The 25,119-nt window shown below is 33.2% G+C and overlaps 7 protein-coding genes and 1 non-coding gene across 8 annotated transcripts; 4 read left to right on the forward strand and 4 right to left on the reverse strand. All coding sequences in view use genetic code 12, as the record gives it.

The window, feature by feature from the left end:
* Nucleotides 1-35: 35 nt before the first annotated feature.
* On the reverse strand, nt 36-1,583 carry CAALFM_C306820CA (uncharacterized protein; the record flags this gene model as incomplete). The annotated part of the gene is made up of 1 exon (XM_714820.1): nt 36-1,583. One exon carries the CDS (start codon nt 1,581-1,583, stop codon nt 36-38), a length of 1,548 nt encoding a protein of 515 aa, XP_719913.1.
* Nucleotides 1,584-1,810: 227 nt separating this feature from the next.
* CAALFM_C306830CA (putative helicase) lies at nt 1,811-5,923 on the reverse strand (the record flags this gene model as incomplete). The annotated part of the gene is made up of 1 exon (XM_714819.1): nt 1,811-5,923. The coding sequence occupies one exon, from the start codon at nt 5,921-5,923 to the stop codon at nt 1,811-1,813; it is 4,113 nt and encodes a 1,370-aa protein (XP_719912.1).
* A 282-nt stretch (nt 5,924-6,205) lies between these two features.
* On the reverse strand, nt 6,206-6,301 carry tW(CCA)2. The gene is made up of 2 exons: nt 6,265-6,301; nt 6,206-6,241 (listed from the first exon to the last, which is right to left on the reverse strand). It is a non-coding gene; the product is annotated as a tRNA-Trp (tRNA).
* A 7,507-nt stretch (nt 6,302-13,808) lies between these two features.
* On the forward strand, nt 13,809-15,362 carry FCR1 (Fcr1p; the record flags this gene model as incomplete). The annotated part of the gene is made up of 1 exon (XM_714818.1): nt 13,809-15,362. One exon carries the CDS (start codon nt 13,809-13,811, stop codon nt 15,360-15,362), a length of 1,554 nt encoding a protein of 517 aa, XP_719911.1.
* Nucleotides 15,363-17,819: 2,457 nt separating this feature from the next.
* Nucleotides 17,820-18,668, reverse strand: CAALFM_C306860CA (aldo-keto reductase superfamily protein; the record flags this gene model as incomplete). Its single annotated transcript, XM_714817.1, has 1 exon — nt 17,820-18,668. The coding sequence occupies one exon, from the start codon at nt 18,666-18,668 to the stop codon at nt 17,820-17,822; it is 849 nt and encodes a 282-aa protein (XP_719910.1).
* Nucleotides 18,669-20,222: 1,554 nt separating this feature from the next.
* Nucleotides 20,223-21,230, forward strand: TDH3 (glyceraldehyde-3-phosphate dehydrogenase (phosphorylating); the record flags this gene model as incomplete). The annotated part of the gene is made up of 1 exon (XM_714816.1): nt 20,223-21,230. One exon carries the CDS (start codon nt 20,223-20,225, stop codon nt 21,228-21,230), a length of 1,008 nt encoding a protein of 335 aa, XP_719909.1.
* A 280-nt stretch (nt 21,231-21,510) lies between these two features.
* Nucleotides 21,511-22,314, forward strand: CAALFM_C306880WA (uncharacterized protein; the record flags this gene model as incomplete). The annotated part of the gene is made up of 1 exon (XM_714815.1): nt 21,511-22,314. One exon carries the CDS (start codon nt 21,511-21,513, stop codon nt 22,312-22,314), a length of 804 nt encoding a protein of 267 aa, XP_719908.1.
* Nucleotides 22,315-22,647: 333 nt separating this feature from the next.
* Nucleotides 22,648-24,957, forward strand: PMT2 (dolichyl-phosphate-mannose-protein mannosyltransferase; the record flags this gene model as incomplete). Its single annotated transcript, XM_714814.1, has 1 exon — nt 22,648-24,957. The coding sequence occupies one exon, from the start codon at nt 22,648-22,650 to the stop codon at nt 24,955-24,957; it is 2,310 nt and encodes a 769-aa protein (XP_719907.1).
* Nucleotides 24,958-25,119: the final 162 nt, after the last annotated feature.

Here is a 25,119-nt window from a genome sequence, read left to right on the forward strand (position 1 = left end):
TGTATATAGTGTAATTGTACAGGCAGCTCCGGGGACTATTGATCTTTATTTAATTTGGAAATTTTCTTCACATTTTCAGCGTATTCACCTTCAGGTTGCCATTTTCTTGCTGCTCTTATTTCATCAGTAGAATATCCAGGAATTCTCAACCCCCAATTTCTTTCTAAATTTAATTGCACATCTCTTACGTCAATTCTATCCAATTTTCTATGTTTGGCTAAACGGCCGGAAAATTGTACCACATTTCTCACAAACTCGTCAGCCAAATCAAGGAAAATATCTTCAACATCGTTATCAATAGGAATTTTGGCATCTCCTTGATCAATACTGATATTATTTATCATCTCCACTAACTTTCTCTTAGTCAACACTCTGCCATCATTGTCGGGTATGTTACTTGGTGTTACTTTTGGATCAGCTGTGCTTTTTGTGGTAATAGCCGACGCAGTTGATAAAGATGTGGCAGCAGCGGCAGCAGTAGGGGCTGTTGTAGCAGCAACAGTAGCAGCAGCTGGTGCCACAGCTGAGGTCGATGTTGTCGCAGTAAGTGGAGCATCTTTTTCTGTTGATACTGATGCTGTTTTTGTTGCTGAGGCTGAAGTTGATGTACCTGGTGTATTCTGACTACTTGAACGATTGTTTGACTTAGATGAACCTGAACCTTTGGATGGTGTAGATGTTTTTGTGGTTGAGTTGGTAGCTGTAGTGGATAATGGTTTGGGTTTCGACTTAGATGTAGTTGTAGTTGTCGTGCTTGGTGGTTTGACATTTGGTTTACTATTTTCCTCCGCTTTCTCTGTTGGTGGTGTCACGTTTGATGTATTTGTAGTATTGGCAATTGGGGTTGGATCCGTATTAGAGACTGGTGTTGGTGATCCAATTGGTGTTGAGTTAGCTGGTATTGTCCCTTGTTCAATCAATTTACTCTTCATACGTAATGCTGCTGTATGGTACTTTTGCATTTGATTACGCAATTCAGTGATTTTGCGATCAATTTCTTCCTTTTTAGTTTGTGTTTCATTTATAGATGATGCCTCTAAAGTCTTGACTTGTTTCCACATATCCTTTAAAGTATTCTTCACATGATTATACTTTTCAACTGTGACCGTTTGTTGTTGAGGTTGAGGTTGGGGTTGGAATTGTGTTGTCAGCATTGTTGCTGATGATGTTGATGCATTATTTGGGTGTTGCGGTGTAGGGGCTTGTATAGGTTTTTGCTCCATTGGTGTAGAGTCTGGGGTCTCTGTTTTCGGTTCTATTACATTAGTGGCGCTATTGTTGTTCGTGGCCAATGGACTAGGTGTATTTGTAGTTGAATCTTGGTTCGTCAAATTTGACTTGGTAGCAGGGCTATTATTTTTAGCTTGTTTTTGTTGTTCTTGATATCTTATTAATATTCGTTTTATCTTTTCCACTAGTTCTGAATGTTTCTCCCGTTCTTGAGGATCTGTTGCTGCTTTGGCTAAAGCCATTTCCTCCTTAAATTTTGCAAGTAACGCTTTCGCCCTATGAGGATTGAGCTCTGCTTCTGGTGTAGATGTCCCGACTCTTTTCTCCTGTGATGAAGCTGCTGATGAATCCATGATTTAATTTACTAATGAATGATTTGTACTGAAAAGAAAGAAGGATGTAGCTGGTTTTAGTTCTTCATATTTTTAATTGTTGTTCTGTTTTTTTTTCTGAACTTCTTTTTCTGTGGACTTAAAAAGTAGTGTACTTGGCCAAAGAAATGACTCTACACTCACCACTTTAAACTATCCGTCGATAAGAGACATAATACCTTTATTGTATATAATCTTTTCTAAAGAACCTATAAATTTATAATTCGTTCTATGACCTTGAATATATCCTCATCTAAGGGTGATTCAGGGTTAGATAATTTCTCGTCGATTACTGAATCTATGAGTCTTCTCAAATGTTTGATTAGAACCCCATTCTTACACCAGGTTCTAATTGGTAACCAATTATCAATGACGATACCAGGCGAAGTTTGACCGAGGGTGATGTTCAAATCGTAACTAAAGTCACCGCCAAAGAGTAAGGTGGCAAAAGTACTAGTAGGTGTTAAATCCCTCACATAGAGCTTTGTGGTGTGATGTGACGACCGGTATGCAACAAACGCATCTTTGAGTAGCATGGGGACATTTGACTTGGGTGTTTGAGCAGCTAATTGCATGTACTGTTCTCTTGCTTTCTCATAGTCTATGGAACCATCATCAGTCGAGACTTTGGAAAGAAAGTCCTTATAATTCTCGTCCAAAATGAAATCCGAATTATTATCATTGAAAAGAACTGACAGGGGGTGAATAAATACTCGTGCAGCTGGCAACTCCCCATCACTTTTAATCCAAAATTTGATTTGACGAGCATCAGGATCAATCTCAATTGACCCAGAACTGGACTTGAAGTATTTTGGATCAGGGTATTGAATTCTGGCCACTTGTGGATAAAATGCTCCGGCAATTATGCCTCGAATTAAAGGCCAGTTCTCGGCATTCTTATTACAAGAATCGTCTAATTTTCTGTTAACAAACCCAAGTTCTACTAACAAAGACAAATATTGTGATCTCGTCGACGTGATGTCTTTAATAGTTGTGTAAGATAAATAATTCTCTGTCAAAAACCTTTTTGACTTATTGCTCATATACGCATTGTATGCATTTGCCATACTAATAAAGTCACCTTGACCATTTCCAAATTTCTTCTGAATCTGTTTCAACTTGTCTCTTTGTTCATAACTGTTGATAAAGGGGCTCCCGGTAGAACTTATAGCTGCTAGAGTCAAACATATATCTAAGCACCCAAATATACACCCCAAAATCAATAATTTGGCACTTTGTGGATCTGTAGGCAAGTATGATATATAATTTCCCAACTTTGTAAGGCTATTTTCTTGTAAAGCTCCGATTTCATGTAAAAATTGATTTGCCTTATCAAGAGATGACTTATCGGGAGCATCAAGTCCACTCGATAAAAACTCATTGACGTTAGAAATACCCATTGATTTTACTACCAAATAAAGATTTTCAAGTCTAGTTCTCTTTATCTCAGGAATTGGTTGCTTTTGCATTGCTTCAAATGTTTCCTTAGTGTACAAATGGTAACAAGTACCAGCAGTAACTCTCCCAGCTCTACCTCTTCTTTGACGAACTTCAGCTTGTGAACACCAACTTTCTATTAATTTCGTAGTGTTTAATTTATGGTCAAAGAAAAGGTTTTTCGATTTACCAGTATCGATGACTGCAACACAATCTGGAATAGTGATTGAAGTTTCGGCAATATTTGTGGACACTACGACTTTTCTTTTACCCTTTGGTGCTGTCTTAAATATAGATTTCTGTTCAGCTGATGTCAAACCTGAATGAAGTGGTAGTGCCATAAACTTGTTGTCACTCAGCTTGTTAATTTCTTTAATGGTACTAGAGATTTCAAGAACCCCGGGTAAAAATATTAAAATTGAACCATCTTGCTTTGCTTCCTGTGTGAGTCGTTTATCGATGAAACGAGTTACATGTGCAATTAGTTCGTAATTCAAATTCCCTGATTTGTAAAAATGGGAATCTGCCAGGGGAGTGATGAATTCACCATCTGAATTTTGAAATTTGTATTCTGACTCAGCTAAAATCGAATCTAAATAAAAATCTTGTATAGGATATGTTCGTCCTTCAATGTGTAACGGTGTCAATGGTTTTTCGAAAAAATTGATAAATGTATCAACACTAATTGTAGCTGACAACAAAATAATCTTTAGTTTTGGCATACTCTTTATCATCTTTTTCAATAATATTAACAAAAAATCAGCGTCCACAGATCTTTCGTGCACCTCATCGATCAATATATAACCAATGTTTTTTAAGACCCCATTTTTTTTAGAAGATTGAAGCATTCTTAATAATACCCCAGTTGTTGCAAATGTGATTCTCGTGTTGCTGCTGGTTTTGTTTTCTCCTCTAATAATGTATCCAGTTTCGCTTCCTACTTCATCAACTCTTTCTTTGGAAATTCTGTCTGCCAAACTCACAGCAGAAAGACGACGTGGCTGGGTACAAATAATTTTGGTTGTGAAATCACCTTTGGAGTACAAGTCATCCATAATGAATTGGACAACTTGTGTAGATTTACCTGACCCAGTTTCTCCTGTAATTAAGGTTACTTGACCAGAGTTGATAGCTGTCATCAAGCTTTCTTGCTTGGCAAATGCTGGTAATTTACTTCTTTGAATTAACATTTCTTTAAATTCGTCAGAATGTTTTCTCTTTTTATATGACTCTTTTACTAATTCAATGTCTTTATCACTAATAAATGTTACACTTTTATTGTGATCTTTTTTGTTTCCTTTTTGACTAACAACAACTTTTTTAGTAACTTTTTCTGTGGTCATCAATGGACCTGGATTTTCAATAATTTTATTCACATGGTCGTTGAGCCATTCAAAGATGGTATAAATCATACATTGACCAATATGATCTGTTAAATATTTCAATAGCTCTCTAACAATGGCCAATTTGATATAATTTGCCAATGTGTATTCATTCTTTGACACAACTATGTGAATACCAGGAATTTCGTTAGGGTAGTTTTCGCTCTTGAATATTTTGACATTTAAGAAATTGTGTTCCAATTTGATTGTGGCTACATTCTTTTCATGTTTCACTGGTATTCCAGTCATTTCAAGTCCCTCGATTTCTTCATTCCAGATTTCTTGACTTTCAGGTTCAGCAAGAGACTCGAGTGGTTGTGGTAGTAGCATCTTGGTTAGTTCAACGCACGTTTTGTGTTCATCGTTATTATTTGCATTGTAGACTTCAAGAATCTCATCCTGATCAAATCCAGAATTTGCCATTCTTTTCATTAAATACTCCATTTCCAAATTTTGTGAAATTTTCAATTGCACTTTAGAGTCTTTGTCTGTCTTCACAAAAGATTGAGGTAGATCATCTTCTGGTATGTGAAACAACAACCATTCTAAAGATTCGGAAAACCTTGAGCTGTAATTAAAAGATTCCTTAATGTGGGATTCTCTGAAACCAAGTGCTGACAACTTTTCGCTTGCAGTTTTTGCCATTGACGGGTTGTTGATTAACAAATCTTGATCGGTATTAACCCAATCAATATGATTTCGTATTGAATGTTCAATGGATGTTCTTATATCAGATGGGATATCTATAAATGGAGCTTGCTCCCACACCTTCTTTGGAAATTTTCTCGTATCTGATTCTATCTTTAATGGTTTAGTAGTAGCAGATGTAGCACTGTTTGTAGAAGATTTTGTACCAAGACTAATAGTGGGTTTCTTTGTCTTTAACTCATTCTGTTCCTTGATTTGTCTTTCCTTTGCTTTCTTTTCCTCATTCTCTCTTTGTTGTAAATAAACTGTAAATGGATTTGTATTATATCTTTTGTCGTGCAATTCTTTGTTTTCTTTTAACAATTTTAACCTCTCATCTTCTAATTCATTCCAATAATCACGGAAAATAATCGGTAACAACATTTTCATATTTTTTATATAATTTATTCTATGCAACACAAAAGTGGCAACCATGTGTCTCGCTTCATTGGTGGTCTCTTTTGGACTATAGTTAGGGTAGAACTTGATCGGTATCAACTCTTTAGTTTTAGGATTTTCCCAAGTTAAGGTAACTATACCAACAAACCCTTTTGCTTTCTTGCTCATGTCGTATTGGCATTTGCCCCATTTTTGTTTCTGGCAATGCTCATTAAGCAAAGTAACAGGAAGTTTACCGGTCCATCCAAAATTGTCCCCAATTGCCAATCCTCTTTGTGGTTTTGGTGTTGTTGCTTGTGTTGCAGTAGTTGATGGTGTTGGTGTCACGTCTTTCTTTTTTTTCGACTTTGTATTTGTCGAAGCCAGAGTTTGAGTTGGCTCTGGTGTTGACTTTGAGGATTTCCCCTTTTTGGCCATTTTCGTTTTCTTGCCTTCTTCCTCTTTAATTGGCTGTTAAGTTAGGTAGATACTTTGACAACAGAGGATTCGAGATGTAAGAATGAAAAAAAAATTTCTGTTTATAATGAAATATTTATGTGCAGGAAAATTTTCCATAAGTAAATGGTCGATACATCACATACGATCATATTGATCGTTCTGTCTTTTATGGAATTGAGATGCTACTATAGAAACAGTTGGTTTTGCTAGGTAGAGTATTGAAAAAAAAATCACCATTATACTGACGTGAATCTAAAAAAGTGAAGCTGACAGGATTTGAACCTGCGACCGTCGGATGTTTACAACCGAGAATTCCTCTATTGGAATCCGATACTCTGCCAACTGAGCTACAGCTCCAATTTGATGTCAAGACCACAAACCGACATTTTCAATTGGGGTTATTTTGAAGTGTAATTATTATCATTAGACTGTCATTATTGGCCACATTATGTTCAATAAAAGCTGCTGTTGAGTCTGGTAAAATATATACATGTCTCTGACTTGATGGAATATATTTTGGCTACTTTTTTTGTAAAACAATATGTAAAGTTTTAGCATGATTTTGAAGGCAAAAATCTGGTGCCATACAACCAGCTCTTGTTTCAATTTAGGGTAATTTTAAAAATTATTATTTGAAATTCATTTTCAAACTGTTGCTAAATTTTGGTAGATTGACTTTTCAGGGATGCAACCATTAGTATCTCTCAAACAATCAATAAATATCTCTTAGCCCACCCAAAATCTTGATTTTCCAGACATCCACAAACCAAGTATTTACAACACTTCTGATTGAAAAAGTGAAATATTTGATCAATACTTTACGCCTTATGTAAAATAAAGTATTGAAAAATTTTTCAAAATGGGGGAAATTGAGTTTACTCCGAAATTAACTTAAAAAAAGACTTGATACCCCCTAAATTTTGTCGACCGGATTTTTTTACCCACCTTTTCTAACAAGTTTCTATCAAATAATTACTTTGTTTCTTTTTATTTTCTACATGAGTAGCTGCATGTTGAAGATAAGGAAAAAGCTTGCTTGATTATTATATTTGCAAAGTCTTTCAAGAACATTCTATGAGTGCTTAATACAGTTTTCATTATTTCCATACTGCATATTCGTTTGTGTAGGTAGATTCTAAAGAGTACATTATTACACAAAGTCAAATACTCTAATGTACGCTTATCTGAACATAAGTACAAGTGATGGTTTCCAACTCAAAATAGGGAATTTTATTGCTAGTAATCTATATATGTTAAGTGTTTATTAATTAAGGAATAGATATTTTAAGATAACTAACATAATGCAATATTTCTTCTTCTATTGAAAGGTTTCAATTATCTCCTTTTTTATGGTTCACTAGGTCTTACAAAAGTTTAAGGGATGATGTATGTTGAATACAATCAAATTTTCGAGTATGTCTTGGATATTCTGATATATTTAGATTCTGATAAAACAACATATTTTACTGAAAAATTGATCTATCAGACTTGCAATATTTTCAATTTAACTTTCTCTCGTTATTTTTGCATCCACCTTGATGTATTTTCTGTGCTCTTGTGTTGAATAGTCAACCATGTAATAATAAGATTTCGCTTATCTTGGTGATGGCCACGGGGTGATTATATTGAGTTGACAAACTCAGATCCAATCAGTTTCCAAGTTTGCTTTTCTAATATATTCAAAGTCAGGTGTATCTGTAGTATTGTGTCACTATTACTTTAATTTCTTACTCTTCATTTCTTTTCCAAATTAATAAAAAGAAGTATCAATGCATTTCCTCTTTTTAGACGCAACATAAATTGGCAAATGACATGATATTTGGGGGTTATTTGCTTTACAAAAGCTTATTTGTGTAATTTTAAAACTCTATTCTCCTGTATATTCTATCAGAATATAAGGATATTGATTTTCTTTTAATTATTCTTCTACATACAGAACGTTTCAAGGGTTAATTATTATAATTTAGGGAAAATGATTTACATTATAACTCTTACTATACTGGAGCTTCTACACTAAAAATAGTTCTAGACTCTTTTACGAACTAAAAATTTAATTGAATTGGAAAATAGTAAATATTGTGTTATAAAAGAATTTTCTACAACTTTCTAAATATGGTTTAAAACGTGTAAAGTATATTTTGGTTTTTTTACTCAAAAAATTGGGGGAAAACAATTATGAGCATTAAGGGGCCATGAAATTGTTTGCCTAGAGTGGTATTTTTTTTTTTTTTCGCAGTAATTTTGTGCCTTAACTTGATGCAACCAATTAAACCCCAAAGCGGATATTCGAGCCAGCGTTGAAACAATCGCAACTAACAAAAAAAAATACAACACCCTAAAAGTAGAGCTATATTGACAATTAGAATAGCCACGGAAAAGAGTATTACAAATTTGATTGCTATAGCTAACCAAGTGTATTGTTCATAACGTATGTAAAATCTAAAAAACCTCTTTAAACATAAAGAATTGCATAAAATCCTAGACTGAAGAGTTATATCTTACCCACAATTCTACATTTCAAATATGCATTCTAGACTTAACTTTCAAGCTATACTGATGTCATATGTATCCTGTTTTCAAGGTCCCATTTTTACCGAATATGCTGTTAATCAAACTTGCTAAATTGACACTTTTTTTGAAGTGTGGCATATGTTTGATAACTATTTTTCATCAAACGTATTATTAAACCGCTTTCCATATCTTCCGAATTACTAGCATGATATTTAAGTTTTTTTATTTTGATATTAAATATGTATAATCTAAATGTTTTCAAATGTGTGTTGGTGTATCAATTATGCATTAATTGCGCCGCTTAAACTCAGATTTCTTTGTCAATCATTTACCCCTCAAAAAAAAAATACACTTGTGCGCTACCAACCAACTTTTAATTAATTGTGGTTTACAAATCCTGTTCAAGCACAATAAACAATTGGGATAAACTTGTAATATCAGGATGCCTAATGAGTATAATTACTACAAAAATATGTTTGAGCTCTTATTTATAAAACAGTTTTTAGAAAATAAGGAGTACGCCAATTCAGATATGAGGAAATAAGTTAGAGATTTTGATTTAAATTAGAGGCAGAAAGAAATTGAGGCTACTCATTTGATTTAAGGAGCTGGTATGTTTGTTTGAGGCGGTAAAAATATAAGTTACTGTACAAGCAAGCAAAGATGAGCCCATCTTCAATTATTGTTCACAAAGTTGGACCTCTAAAAGTTATTTATATCTAATCCAGCTTATTCTTTCCTGATAAGAGGTTTCATTATTCAATTTTTCAAATAGCAGGACTGATCATCATCAGCTCGTAAGAAAAAAAAGCAAGCTCAGTTTTGGTTGATATTGGTATTTTTTGTTAGAGTAGTGAGACAATGCAAAGTTTCAACACAAAACTTGATACAACTGTCGATTTATTTTTTTTTATTCTAAAACAAGATAATTTCTGAAACATAACATCCTTACACCAACAGTTTTGTAGTTTAATCACTTACAAATTATGAATTAATTCTATATTTATCTCTTTTAGTTGCCTATTTTATTTTGTCCCTGCTTCGAATTGTGGTTTCAATTGAAAATTACCTTTGTTGTTTCAGAATCTGCTAGGAAACACTAAAAACTTAGCGTCACATTAAAAAAAAGAAACGAATGTACTGCAGTATCATGTACTGACTAGTATCAGCAACTGCTACAGGAAAAATAGAATGTCAAAAGTTTATGGAAAAGTCTAGACAGTAATTCATTAAAAGTCTATTTTTTTTTTGCTCGGCACCAACTTTAATATTTAGTTAATTGCTTTCTTTTTTTTTTTTTTTGCAACTTAAGGGTTCTGTGTTAACATTGGCGCATAGTGACGCCTCAGAAACAAAATTTTAATTAATATTCGGCTTCGAGAAATAAGTGGTTATTAGTAAATCGGGTACTTAGCATAACCGAGGGTTTTTTTTTTAAATTCATATTTTTATCTAAAAAATAAAATTGATATTTGGCACCTCTCCTATAAGATGATAATAATAGCTTCCACAGCTTGGTTAGATATAATATTTGTAATGTAATATGTAGTAAAACTTTTATGTTAATCAATACTAAGTTAACTATAATATAGTTTATAGCTAAGAAGACTGTAATCTAATAGAAAACACTATACATAATAGTATGAAAATAGGGAGTGCCCCCAAAAAGTCGTGCGAGATATATCAAATTCTAACTTTAAAAGAACACAATACACGTTTGCAGCAGTAGTGGCAGTAAAAACAAATTGTTTAGAAATATTTAATACCAACACCAATAGTTCATAACCTACCATGCTCTATGCACCAAATCCTAACCATATGTTAGTTTTCTTAAAGAAAAGTCAAGAAACAGCAAGAATGAAAATCATACTGATTATCCATTGTTTAAGGTACCAGCAAACTGTGTACATCCTCAAACTTAGCTATATAGTAAAAGCAAATAAAAACAGTCTTCTAAGCAGATTCACGTGAATTAGATTAGAGCATTGAAAATATAATAGTGGTTGTGCAAAACTTTATTTTATATAAATCATGATACAGCAAAGTAATAGTCAAAATGCGAATATACAGAGCACAAATCAATTGCAAAATTAATATTGCGACATAATCTGTATATTGTTTTGTCTTTCTGACTGATGTCAGGAATCATTGCTAAAAACCGTCGGTGATGGAGCCAATCACAGAACTGGAAATATAATCTCTGTGATATATCAGCATTGGTACATACAGATTTATCAACGGCATGACCAACAATTCTTGGAATCTAGATCATATTGTTTATCAGTATTGAGAGGTTTATCTAAGCTAAGAAAAAATAACATGGCTTATTGTTATCGTAACATGACTGGAAAATAACACAATCTTATCAGTCCAAGAATTTCTTTGTTCATTCTTGTACGATGTCAATGCAAAATTGCGTTATGCAATAATAGTAGAATCGTTTGAATATGTCAAGAATTATATCGTTCTTATAACAAAGAATTTCATCTCTTGTAAAAATCATAAAGACAAAGAAGAATTTTCTTCCACCTTTTAGTCAAAACAAGCAAGGATTGATTTACAGTAATTTTCACATTAAGTTGATTATTGTTTTGTGGTGCTATTTTTGTTTTCATTTTCCTTAATTAGCCCTACTTTATCATTACCCAGGAGCTTAATTATAAGAATATGCTATACTGAATAAGCCACTTTGAATTGTACCAGGCTTTGGTATTGCCATGCTTTTTTATTTTTTATTTTTTATTTTTATCATTTCCGTAAATTCTAGCTATTGTTTTTAACTGGTTCTCGTAGATGCTCAATAAAATTTCGGTGTTAGCCCCATTGTAAGTGTTGTTTCCAGTGGAAAGAGGTATCCGCCTATTGTTACAGGCAAAGGAAACATGAAAACAATGTGAAAGAGAACTAGAAAAAAAAGAAAATACTGAAAACTAAAAAACAAACAGCAATTATGCCAAAGAATTACTAATACTTCTAGTATACTTCCCGTTTCAATCTTGCTCAGTAACAAAGATACGCAAAGGCTTATATCAGAACATACCACTAGAATTACAATTTTCTACCGGCCTGACTAACGTTTTACTAAGAAAAAAATGAACCAAGAATTTCTTCATTTTCTCGTCCATCCAACATTCATATCGAAGCGAGTAATCGTTTAAGCAAGTCATGAAGTAAGATGGAGAGTACAATGAAATACTCCAGTAATGTGAATGGAGAAAGAGAGAAAGCTGGAGGTCACAAACTCAAGTAGTTTGCTTGGTTTTACCTCCCGTTAACATGTGTCAGACAATGTTCACGCTTTCTACGGTTGGTGGTTTATTGAATAGTATGGAAAGATTATATGCACACTAACTTCACTTGCCCATTATTTACTTTCATTATACTCGAGGCCATTACAGTAAAGCATGTCAACTTCACACACACCTTCGGGTTTGAGATCTCTTTAGTTTAGGGTAAACTCCTTCTATGGACTTTTTTTTTTGTGTACTTCACTAAGCATCTCTCTACATGTTTGGACAAGAAATCAAGAGGTTGAGGTCATAACTGCTCCAGTACAACCTTAAAAGTAAACTGACACGTTTCAGCCAAAGGGGAAGGAAGAAGATAAATTTGACAGAATTTTTCAACCACCTTGTTCTTCAAGTTTCTGGAAAGTATAAACGAGGTTGTTCGCACACACTTGTGCAATGGTTTGTTACATGCATTATGCAACAAAAAAAACCTGTCATAAGTAGGAAATGTGGACAATTGAATGGTTGTGATATACATGTACATTTGATTAACATTATTATACCAATTTCCGAAGTAAAACCAGATTATATAATATCGTTCACTTTATCGATTCACCATCATTTGATTGGTTTGGTTCTTCTTTATCAATTCAATGCACAACCATCAATCATATCTTTTTCTCATTTTTCTCTTTATGTTTGTATAGCTCTAAAGTAGAATCAAAGTAGAACCTGCAAAATCCGAGTATGACAATAAAAAAAAAAACCTAGAAGCGCAAATTTTTCAAACTCCTTTCTCTCTTGGCCATAATTCCGTAAACACGAACGTGGAGTTTGTACAATTAAGAAATTAGTGCAGCATCCGCTAAAGCAGTTGTGGTTCGATATTTATGCATATAGCTCTCTACTCAGTGATGATAAGTGAGAATAACTCAAAATCACCTTTAGGAAAGCTCCTTTTTTTTTTGATTATTCTATTTATTATATGTATTTCCTAGTATTTGTTAAAAACAACAAGACAAGCCATTCTGCGTTTTGTGTTTTAAAACATACTCAACTTCATACTGCCCAAATTCTTCTTTGGGATTTTTAATGTTTCGTTCTTTCTCTTTTAATTTTCCACTTTGTGTTCCAACTCTTCATTTTGAGCTCTCTTTTCACTTTCTTGCTGTTATACTATTTACAAAACCTTGCAGATTTGTATAGATAAAACTAGAGGGTGATGTAAGTAAGATATTACTAAACGCATAAACTGTCAGTATAAAATGCTGGAAGGAATAAACTATAAATAGTCTATCTGATTTCCAACTTGAAGAATATTTTCTTTATTGATCGGACATACTGTTTTATTCATTTAGTTTTGTTTTATTGCAATATAATCTATCAATATATAAAGTTTCCTATTAAGGTCATTATTCAATCTTGTCAATCATTAGTTAAATCAATAGAAGAAAACTAAAAACTACAGTTTAAATATCCCAATTCTGATTATTTCAACATCAATCTTTTTATTTCGGTCGTGCAAAAGAGCCTTTCATTAATCTTCTCACGACAACCCCACTCCTTCCTATCAGTTAAAGAATACTGATTAGTCAGCGCACTTTGAGATATTTAAGTCAAGCTTCAGAAACTAACCGTAGTAGTTATACCGACACGGGGTGCTGATAAGATAACATCTATATACAAATAGCTGCTTTTCTTTACTTGCTTTTTTTTTTCATTTACGAACTCGCCTGGCCCAAACATTCTTCTGGGTATTGTTGCCATTGTTATTGTTGAAGCCCATTGTTAATTAACATCACTTTGAGAACAAAAAAAAAAGTGGGTGGAAAAAAAAACAGAGTATTAATTGCCGCAACTTTTTTTTTTATAGCCGAGTGGTTTTACATAAAAATTATTCAAAAAAAATTCGGATAATTCAAATTAGCTTACCTCCGTGGCTAAGACAAAATAATTAAACAAAAAACGGTTATAATTAATAATATTAATAGGAAAATATCCTAATAACTCCTCCAAATAATATTTTCTTTTTTGCTTCCCTTATTTTATTTTTTATTTACATATTTGCTTGATTTCTTTTTCCTTGCTTCAAATTTTCAAATTTCCTTTCCTTTTTACCAAATATGTCTGACGATCATTCAATCCATTCTCATACACAGGGACTCCACCACATCAAAAAGAAACGGGTCGGGAAAGCGTGCGATTCGTGCCGGATCAAAAAAACCAAGTGTGACGGTAAAAAACCTTGCAACAGATGTACATTAGACAACAAGATTTGTGTATTCACGGAAAAGAAGAAAACCAAAGAGAAGAAACATCCATCTGGTTATGTTGAGCTTTTAGAAGCAAGATTAGATATATTAACTAGACTGTTGGAAAAACTAATTGAATTATCACGACCACATTTACAATTTATTGACGATATAATTACCGAAGAAAAACTGGTCAATCAAGAAAAATCTTCTCCTGCTTCATCAACACCAAATTCATCTTCTAGTGACCACCATGACGATGTTGAAGAACAGAATTCTACTGGTGTGGTTGCTCCTATAAACAAAGTAGTCTCATATCTAATTAAAGAACAAGGTCTATTGAAAAATATACCCCTTGAATGGGAACAAGGAACTGAGATTGCTGCTAATTTCGACCCCAATAGAAATTTAAAACTGTCGTCAAGATTATTTGCTGAACATAAAGGTGAAGCATTTATTGGGTCACCAGTAACGTCTCCTCAACAAATGCCAACTAGTAACCCTTTTAGAAGAACCTCAATGTTTAAAGAAGAATTGGAATCACCTTCTAGTGATCATTACAATGAACTGATATTTTCCCAATCAGTCGATGAACCTTATATCAAGAAGGAGCCCAACTCGGTTCAGTTTTCAAAAGGGACATTTTCTCCACAACAACAACAACTACAGCAACAGCAGCAAATGTTAAATCAGTTTTCCCTCAATACTTTCCGTGATATATCAGACATCGAAAGTGATTCATCAAACAAGGAAGATGGATTGAATTCTGGTTCGGTATCTCCACCAACATCCAACTATAGGTCATTTTCATTGTTCTCTGATAGTAATGGTGAACCAATATTGGGCAAAACCTCATCATTGACGTCATTAACTAACAAGTATGAAAATCATTCACTTTCTTCACCACAAACCGCCATAAACCCAGTATTCAATAATTCAACCACTGGTCCAATCCTTACCACATTGAGACGCAATTCATCTTCACATTCTCAAAAGACCCTTGGATCTATACAACTTCAACAAAAACCTAGAGGAAGTGTTCATAAACCAGTGCGTAATCATTCTAGAGTTTCGTCATTTGATAAACGAATGGAGTCTACAGCTACAGCTGCGGCTACTGTCGCTGCTGTTTCCGGTTCAGTCCAACTACTGCAAAATACAACTCCACAGAATCTTCCTCATTTGGATAATAGTCAAAACAATAATTATTTAAGAGACAATGGTATGAATAATATTGGTGCTGGCAGTGTTGGTGGTGGTTTGACTTTTGGTGCACCCAGTTTTACACAACCATTAAGTCCATCTGATGATGCTATTGTTTATCCTACAAATCAATTTACTAATAGACCAGCTACGGTGTCCACTTTTGGTGGTGGGTTAGATGTGTTGGTGGATAATTCATTGGATCCTTTCTTCAATATTTAAATAGTAATCCTAAGTGAATGGGAGGGTTTTCTGTTCCCCCTTTCTATTTAAGGTTTTTTATTTGTCTGGTTACATTGAAGCTATGTGATGATTTTCTTTTTTATGTTATTCTAATACGGTTTTGTTTCAATTATTGTTTTATTTTATGTATCTTTTTTGTTTTTGTTTGATTTGTTTTAGGCTTATTATTATCCAATTGTTGACTATTGCTGTATTTGATGATGATGATAATATTATTGCTATTTCCGAAGTTTGAATTATCTAATAGAATATTTTTCCGTTTTTTTTTTCTTCTTGGTAATAATTTACATTTGTAAAGTAAACCTGATTCTTTTTGTTAAAATAGGAAAAACGTTTAAATCTTTATTTACTAAAATTTATGTAAACTTGCGCCAAGTATTTTATTTTTTTAATTGAAACTAAAATGAAAAAAAAAAATAGAATTTAGGTATACAAACCTCTTGTTAGTTATTATTATGACTGGTTAAATATATCTAAAGTCCGTTGAAAACCTAAAAATGTAGACAATAACTGTTTAATTGTGGATAATGCTCAAAAACCATGAAATACTAAAGCATGGCAAGTTTATAGATTATTAATAATGATTAATCGGATTTGCAATTAAATAAAGTAGTATTTGATAAGTATTAGAAGAGTTGAAAAGAGCAGCAATAATTAGCTTGTGGGTTTTATCTAGTTAAATTCTGACAATTAATGATTACTAATCAATGATAGCAGCCTCCTCATTTCGAATAGTCATCATGACCATACAAGGCTGAACACTTGAAATATTATCATTGCTTCTGTCTAGATTCAATTTAGATTATAATTTACGTAAATGAAAATAAATTAGAGGCAATTCAACTTTCGTCATCACTTCTACATTGACTGATAAACAATCAAGAAAAGTACTGTAAAGCTAACACTATCAAGAATGGGATAGCCTTATCTATTGTCTTTTCTTTTCTTTTTTTTATTGAACTCAAAAGATTTTTGCAAACTGGTTGCTGCTTAATTTACGAAAAATACAACCAGCAAACAACAACAACAACAGCAACAACAACAACAACTATTCGATCACAATTTTCAATCAAAATAAGCTGTCGGAGCGTTTCGGTATGTCTTCCGAAACGCAATGGTGAGTATTGCTAATCAAAGTCATGGGTTTTAATAGATCAGCAACTACACACTATTTCCCAAAAATGCCCCTAGTCTCAAAAATGGCTCAATGGTGGTTTGTATTTGTTCAGTATTGTATCATTATTATTATTCGACACAATGAACGTATACACAAGGTAAGCCTTTATTATAGTAATCATTGATCCGAAAAAACAAAAAAGTACAGTCATGATCTTGTTATTTTGGCATCGTCATCCGACCAAGATACATGCTATTATAACTTGGTTTGCACCTAAAAAAAACAATAGTAAGCTTGCACTTTCTTTTCACCATTTTAGTATTAAGAACCAGCCAGAAAGAATTACATGATTGGTTATACTGTAGTTAATTCAAGACCTAAGGAATTCTGCTTTGTTCATGTGAGTGAGTATTAGTTGAATTTGGAACAAAAGCTTGTATTAACATTCCCACACATTATAGGAGAATTAAAAGAAGATTATTCTTGTCCTGTCTATCCCGATAAGACGGGGAGGTTTTATTTTTTTTTTTACTTCGCATTTTCTTGGTTTTTTTTTTTTGATCTTTCATTCTTTCGATCATTCGCTTATAGCATTCAGATTGTTTCATTTTCTGTTTCTTCGCCACAAAACTAGTAACCCATACATTTACTTCCATACACACGTACACACGTACACACACAATTAGAATGAAGGAGTTTAAACAAAGAGAATATGGGATTTTTCAATGTCTTTGTGATTAATCTTCGGACATATGCAATTTTGAAATATTAATTATGTTCATATCAACATCACGAGCTTGGAACTGAATATTGAGTAATCACGATATTGCACCGACTCAACCTTGATTAAATCTGCTAGTGTACACTAATTGTGACCTTTCTATTAGATCATTATCTTTCTTAAATGTGTTGAAATCACGAGAAATTGTAAATACTACTAAGCCTGTATATTCAACACAGAAATACATCATAGATGTTTTTTTTTCTTATTATTGTGTGTCAATTAACCTGTCTCCCTCTCCTTTGAACAATCAATTAGTACTTTACAACTCACAATTTGTAAACCCTGTCCGGATACACATTTTATTTCAAATTACCGTGAGTGCATGTACTAAATTCAACTGGTCGTCGTTTCATTTCAAGGTCAACGCATAGTCTAATAAGTATGTCGTTTCGAGAACTCTACTGTCAATCTCTCGTGTAAAGAAGTATTTTTTTTTTGGTCCAGTTTTGCAACAAATTATACTTTAAATTCTCATAGAATGTTTATTTTCATTTACTACAGACCTTACAAAATCCTAACCAGACTAGATGTCTATCTATGGAGCATCAGTACATTCCCAATCTGTTGGTTCATAAGCATCAGGTTGATCAATAGCCTTAATTTCTTCATTAGTCAATTCAAAATCATCAACAGAAAGATTTTCCTTTAATCGAGATGGAGTTTTTGTTTTTGGTAATGGTATATAACCTTTTTGTAATGACCATTTAATCAATATTTGAGCAGCTGATTTATTATACTTTTGCATAATTTCTTGAAATTCAGTATTGTTGACTTGTAATTTGTTACCATGGGTTAATGGTGCATATGCCTCAACATTGATACCTTTACTTAAACACCAAGTAGCTAAATCCTGTCTCATACACCAAGGACTAATTTCAATTTGATTGACAGCTGGAGGGATCGTTGCATTGGTCAACAATTCTTCAATATGATGTTTACCATAATTAGAAACCCCAATGTTTTTAATCCATCCTTTTTCCACAGCATCCTGCAAAACTTTCCAGCTTTCTAAACGTTTGGTCTTACCTGGTAATGGAGAATGAATCAATAATAAATCAATATATTCTAATTTATCACCAACTTGAGCCATCATTGTTGAAATGGCTTGTTTAGTGCTTGAAGTACCCAATTGATTATTCCAAAGCTTTGTGGTGTAAAAAAACTCAGATCGTGGTATATTGGGGTTCTCTCGTAAGAATTTACTTATACCTTCAATGACTTCTTCTTCGTTTCCATATAACACTGCAGTATCAAAATGACGATATCCAACTTTACAAGCTTCATAAACTACCGAAACCGTTTTATTTCTTGGGATATCATAACATCCTAATCCAATTGATGGAATGGTATGACCGGAATTGAGTTTGATTAATCGATATGACATTTTTTCTTAAGCAAATTGAGCAATTGAGTGAAATATAAAGAGTATTTGAAATCTAGAGAATTAAAAAAAAAGAAGTGGTTGTTGTAAGAACAATTGACCAATTTGGGTGGAACTCCTTTTTTATTGGTTTCGAACTGTGGGGATGGCAAAGCAAAGCAATCTTTTGTACAGTCTCAAAACTTCTTTCTATTATCGTTCCTTCGTGTAAAATCTGCACATTTGCATTGCCCAATTTTGTTTATTATATCATTTCGTTACAATGAATTGACAGACGAGTATTTGGTTATAGTATTTGGACTATTTGGTCTTGTAGATCACCATTTACACTTATAATCAAAATTTCTCTGGAATTAAGATCTAACTTTGAAAACAATACAGACGATTCCAGCCTGTTATTCCCGGGATTGGATCTTTTGGTTGCGTTAGTCCGAGGATATATGCACGTGAATTGATGGTGAAGCTATAAGACCAGTGGTAGTGTACTGAGACGAAAAATGGAATAGAGCAAGAAAGAAGTGTGCTGAGGGTTGAGAAAAATAATAGATACTGTAGTGGTAGTAGTAGTGGTATGATGCAAATTTATTGTTTGTATTTTTTTTTTTGTTGCTCCTCGTCGACAACGACTGCTGATTCACACCACCACCACCTTTGTAGTCAAATTAAAATCGTCGGTGGCAAAAAAAAACACAGACACACACATACAGACAATTGCGATATTTTATTTTAGGGTCAATTTGGAACGTCACCATACAGTATTCAGTATGATTAATTTGACTTGCAAAATACAAATCGCGTGGTTCAATTCCGAAAAATTGATAGTGTTCCATGAAAAATTACAAGGAGAGCCGTGAATTATAACAAATTTACTCACATTTTGGCTGGCAATTTCTTTAACCCCCTTAATTTTTTTCATGCAGTTTATTATTTTACGTAGAAGCTTATTCTCTAAACACTCGGTTATCCGAATATATTTTGCTTTCAGAGCAATTGACTGATATAATACCATCAATTGAATAAATCAGTATCATCAAATGCTAGTTTGAGTTCAATAAAAGGTATAATCGGTGTTAACTGAAAGGTATTGTCTAATTAATTAGGTTGCGGTTTTTGGATCAGCTGTTTCAAATCCAGGCTCGTGGTGCACATTTTTTATTTTTGTTGTGATGATTTTTTCTTTTCTTTGCTTAATAGTTAGTTAGTAAAATGGATAATGACGCAAAATTGCTTCTGAATGGATGATAATGCCCCGGGTATGGCGTGTCCCGTACAAATCATATTATGCAAAAATAGCCAAAATAGACAAAAATAGGTGGAAATTGTTTCAACCAACCCACTCAACCACTAAAATTTGTCTTGTCAAAGCCAATTCCAACGAAAATTGGATTTTTTTTGACTTAATATATATTAACCCTTGAAATTCCCTTCAATTGGAAAATTTTTTTAATTTATTTATTTCTTCTTTCTTTTTTTCTTTTTCTTTTTCTTTCTTTTATTCATCACAATTGAATTCAAATCAATTAACATCAACAAACTTTACAATCAAATTAATTAACAATGGCTATTAAAATTGGTATTAACGGTTTCGGTAGAATCGGTAGATTAGTCTTAAGAGTTGCTTTGGGCAGAAAAGACATTGAAGTTGTCGCCGTCAACGATCCATTCATTGCTCCAGACTATGCTGCTTACATGTTCAAATACGATTCTACTCACGGTAGATACAAGGGTGAAGTCACTGCTTCTGGTGACGACTTGGTCATTGATGGTCACAAGATTAAAGTTTTCCAAGAAAGAGACCCAGCTAACATTCCATGGGGTAAATCTGGTGTTGACTACGTTATTGAATCCACCGGTGTTTTCACCAAACTCGAAGGTGCTCAAAAACACATTGATGCTGGTGCCAAAAAAGTTATCATCACTGCTCCATCTGCTGATGCCCCAATGTTTGTTGTCGGTGTTAACGAAGACAAATACACTCCAGACTTGAAGATTATCTCCAATGCTTCTTGTACCACCAACTGTTTGGCTCCATTAGCTAAAGTCGTCAACGATACTTTCGGTATTGAAGAAGGTTTGATGACCACTGTCCACTCCATCACTGCTACCCAAAAGACCGTTGACGGTCCATCCCACAAGGACTGGAGAGGTGGTAGAACTGCTTCTGGTAACATTATCCCATCTTCCACTGGTGCTGCTAAAGCCGTTGGTAAGGTTATTCCAGAATTGAACGGTAAATTGACTGGTATGTCTTTGAGAGTCCCAACCACCGATGTTTCCGTTGTTGACTTGACTGTCAGATTGAAGAAAGCTGCTTCTTACGAAGAAATTGCTCAAGCTATCAAGAAAGCTTCTGAAGGTCCATTGAAAGGTGTTTTGGGCTACACTGAAGATGCTGTTGTCTCCACCGATTTCTTGGGTTCAAGCTACTCATCTATCTTTGATGAAAAAGCCGGTATCTTGTTGTCCCCAACTTTCGTCAAATTGATTTCCTGGTACGATAACGAATACGGTTACTCCACCAGAGTTGTTGACTTGTTGGAACACGTTGCTAAAGCTTCTGCTTGAAGTAAAACCAGACTTTGATTTGATTTTTTTAGTTAATTGAAGTTATATAATGAGTTTTTGAAATAAATATCTTACATTGAAGAGAATATTGATGTGTTTTTTTTTTGTTTTTATATAGGTGTTTGCAGTTATAAGTAAGACCAATATCATATCTGGAATATATATAATTACAAAAAAAATTAAATATTACAAGCGCGTATAAAGTAGTTTAGATTTTGAAACTGATTTTTTTTTTTCAAATATAAACAAACCACATCTTTCTTTTGACTTCCTATTACCAATGTCCCAGGATAGAGATATATCGTCGTTGATAATAAATCAAACATTTAAGATCTATAAATCCAATTCATCACTATCGTCATCTATAAAACTCACTAAAAAACAATTGGAGAAATTTCGAATAACCCTATGTAAATACTTGTACCAAAGATATCAACAAACTTTACAAATAGAAGATGATTTACTAGTTCAATATGAATTATATCGTGATATTGTACCTGAACTCACTATTTATAACAATTCAATTGAAGAGCATTCACAGTATAAAATCCAATATCTAATAATCAAATGTGCCAATAATCGATTGATATCTCGTCAAGTGTTCATATTTGTTAGTAATGATGATGATTTCACTTTGGTATTGAATAGAATTACCAATCACCCTAGCATAAATGAATATATTTTGGAATTATTAGAAGATATTAATGATTATCCATTGATTATAAAACCACTTGATTTACCTGATTATCTAATACCCAACTTGGTGGATCAATTGGGTAATAAGTTGGATTCTTTGGGTGATTTACAATTAGTATATTCATCTTCTACATCTAATAGGTTGAGAAATTTTATAATTGATATTCCGAAAAACGATTTACCAAAATTGTCTAGTGATGGGAAATTATATCAAGATATTGTTAAATTCATGTATAATAATACCAAAATAAAATTTGAAAAATTAAGAATAGAAAAATTTATTAATAATTTAATTAATATTGCTAGTGATGGGAAATTTAAATTAATAATTAATGATAATCAATTAATTTGGTTTTTGATTGAATCTATAAAATCATCTTTACAATAAGTAGTAAGTGTACGTGGTCAATAAAGTAATGTATATATGTGCGTGTACTGAGTGATGATTTTCTATTTTATCTCGCGCGTTGTTATTTTTGTTGTTATTGTTGTTGTTGTCTGAGACTTAATTAATAACTTACGTGTTCACTTACATTTATTTGCTTATGAGCCTAGGCGTTATTTTTTTTTTCTCTCTCTCTCCCACTTTCTACTCTTTGAACAATGTGGTGAAAAAAAAAAAAAATAGAACCAGATCTTTTTTATTCCATATATTTCAAAACCGACTTGTTTCTTTTTTTCTTTTACAACCAATTAATACAAAAGAAAGACAACAATCATAATGTCTACTTCTGTTGAACCCAATGAAACAGAAGCTTTGTTGAGAAAGCAGAATGATCTTTCCACAACTGCCTCAATTGAAGAAAAATATCCTCACCAACAAGGAGAGGCTGCAGAAGACGATGACGACACTCTTAAAAGAACCCAATATGATGAAGCTAAAGAAACCGCTGAATCTTTAAAACAAGTTGAATCGATATTAGCACCTATTGTTTTCACTGCATTGTCATTTTTCGTGAGATTTTATCGTATTTCAGTGAATGACCATGTTGTTTGGGATGAAGCTCATTTTGGTAAATTTGGATCCTATTATTTACGACACGAATTTTATCATGATGTTCATCCTCCATTGGGTAAAATGTTAGTTGGTTTATCTGGTTATTTGGCTGGATACAATGGATCTTGGGATTTCCCAAGTGGTGAAAAATACCCTGATTATATTGATTATACTAAAATGAGATTGTTTAATGCCACTTTCTCTGCCTTGTGTGTACCATTGGCTTATTTCACTGGGAAAGAAGTTGGATTTTCCATGTTTACTACTTGGTTATTTACTTTGATGGTGGCTCTTGAATCAAGTTATGTCACTTTAGGTAAATTCATTTTGTTGGATTCAATGTTGTTATTCTTCACCGTTGCTACTGTTTTCTGTTTTTCACGTTTCAACAATTTTAACAATAAATCACAAGAATTTTCTAGAAAATGGTGGAAATGGATTCTTTTAACTGGTGTTTCCATTGGTTGTACTTGTTCTGTAAAAATGGTTGGATTGTTTGTTACCACATTGGTCGGGATTTACACTGTTGTTGACCTTTGGAATAAATTGAGTGATAAATCTATTTCATGGACAAAATACATTCAACATTGGTTTGCTAGAATTGTTGCTTTGATTCTTGTCCCAATTTTCATTTTCATGCTTTCATTTAAAGTTCATTTTGATTTGTTGTATAAATCGGGTACTGGTGATGCCAATATGTCATCACTTTTCCAAGCTAATTTGGCTGGTTCCGATGTTGGTGGTGGCCCACGTGAAGTATCCATGTTCCACTCGGTTATCACTTTAAAGAATCAAGGTTTAAGTGGTGGCCTTTTACACTCCCACGTTCAAACATTCCCAGAAGGTTCAAAACAACAACAAGTTACTACTTATGGTCACAAAGATTCAAACAACAATTGGATTTTCCAAAGAGCTAGAGGACAACCTTATTATGATACTTCTGGTAACACCACTGACATTGAATATATTTTTGACGGTATGCATGTAAGATTGATGCATCCACAAACTGGTAGAAACTTACATACTCATGATATTCCAGCTCCAGTGTCTAAATCTGAATATGAAGTTGCATGTTATGGTAATTTGACTATTGGTGATCCTAAAGATAATTGGACTGTTGAAATTATGGAACAAGCAAGTGATGAAGATAAAATGAGATTACATCCTTTGACTTCGTCATTTAGATTGAAGAATGAAGTGATGAATTGTTATTTGGGGGTCACTGGTACTACATTACCTCAATGGGGGTTCAGACAAGGTGAAGTTGTTTGTTACAAGAACCCATTTAAAAAAGACAAGAGAACTTGGTGGAATATTGAAAACAATCGTAATGCAGTTTTACCACCAGCTCCAGAAGATTTCAAATTACCTAAAACTAAGTTTATTCGTGATTTCATTCAATTGAATTTGGCCATGATGGCTACTAACAATGCTTTAGTTCCAGACACTGAAAAGCAAGATGATTTGGCTTCATCATTTTGGCAATGGCCAACATTGAATGTTGGTATTAGAATGTGTGGATGGGGACCAGAAAATCCTAAATATTATATGATTGGTTCACCAGCAACTACTTGGACTTCTACTGTTGGTGTTATATTATTTGCTTTCATTGTTTTGTATTATTTGATTAGATGGCAAAGACAATACGTTGATTTCCCAAGTACAAATCCACACAAATTGAAATTATTCCTTATGGGAGGTATTTATCCAATGTTTGGATGGGGATTACATTTCTTACCATTTGCCATTATGGGAAGAGTTACATATGTTCATCATTATGTTCCTGCACTTTATTTTGCCATGCTTGTTTTCTGTTATGAAGTTGAATCATTTTCTTCAAGATTAAATAAACCTAATGCTTCTCCAGTGCTGAAATTATTATATTTGGCCATTTATATTGGTTTACTCTCTTTAGTGGCTGGTACTTTCTGGTATTTCAGATATTTGTCTTGGGGTATGGAAGGACCAAAAGAAGATTGGAAACATTTGAAATTATTGGAATCTTGGAGAGTTTCTGATGATCAATACACCTAGAAATAAATGGTGGAAGTTAAGAAGACATTACACTTTTTTGGATACATTTATTTGAAATAGTTTCAAAAGGTTATTATATTTTAGTTTACTTTATATATCTGTGTATAACAATTAGGTAAAGAAAGAAAAACCAAAAAAAAAAAAAAAAAACACAACACTCAA

The sequence above is a fragment of the Candida albicans genome, chromosome 3 (assembly GCF_000182965.3).
Source record: "Candida albicans SC5314 chromosome 3, complete sequence".
NCBI lineage: Eukaryota > Fungi > Ascomycota > Pichiomycetes > Serinales > Debaryomycetaceae > Candida > Candida albicans.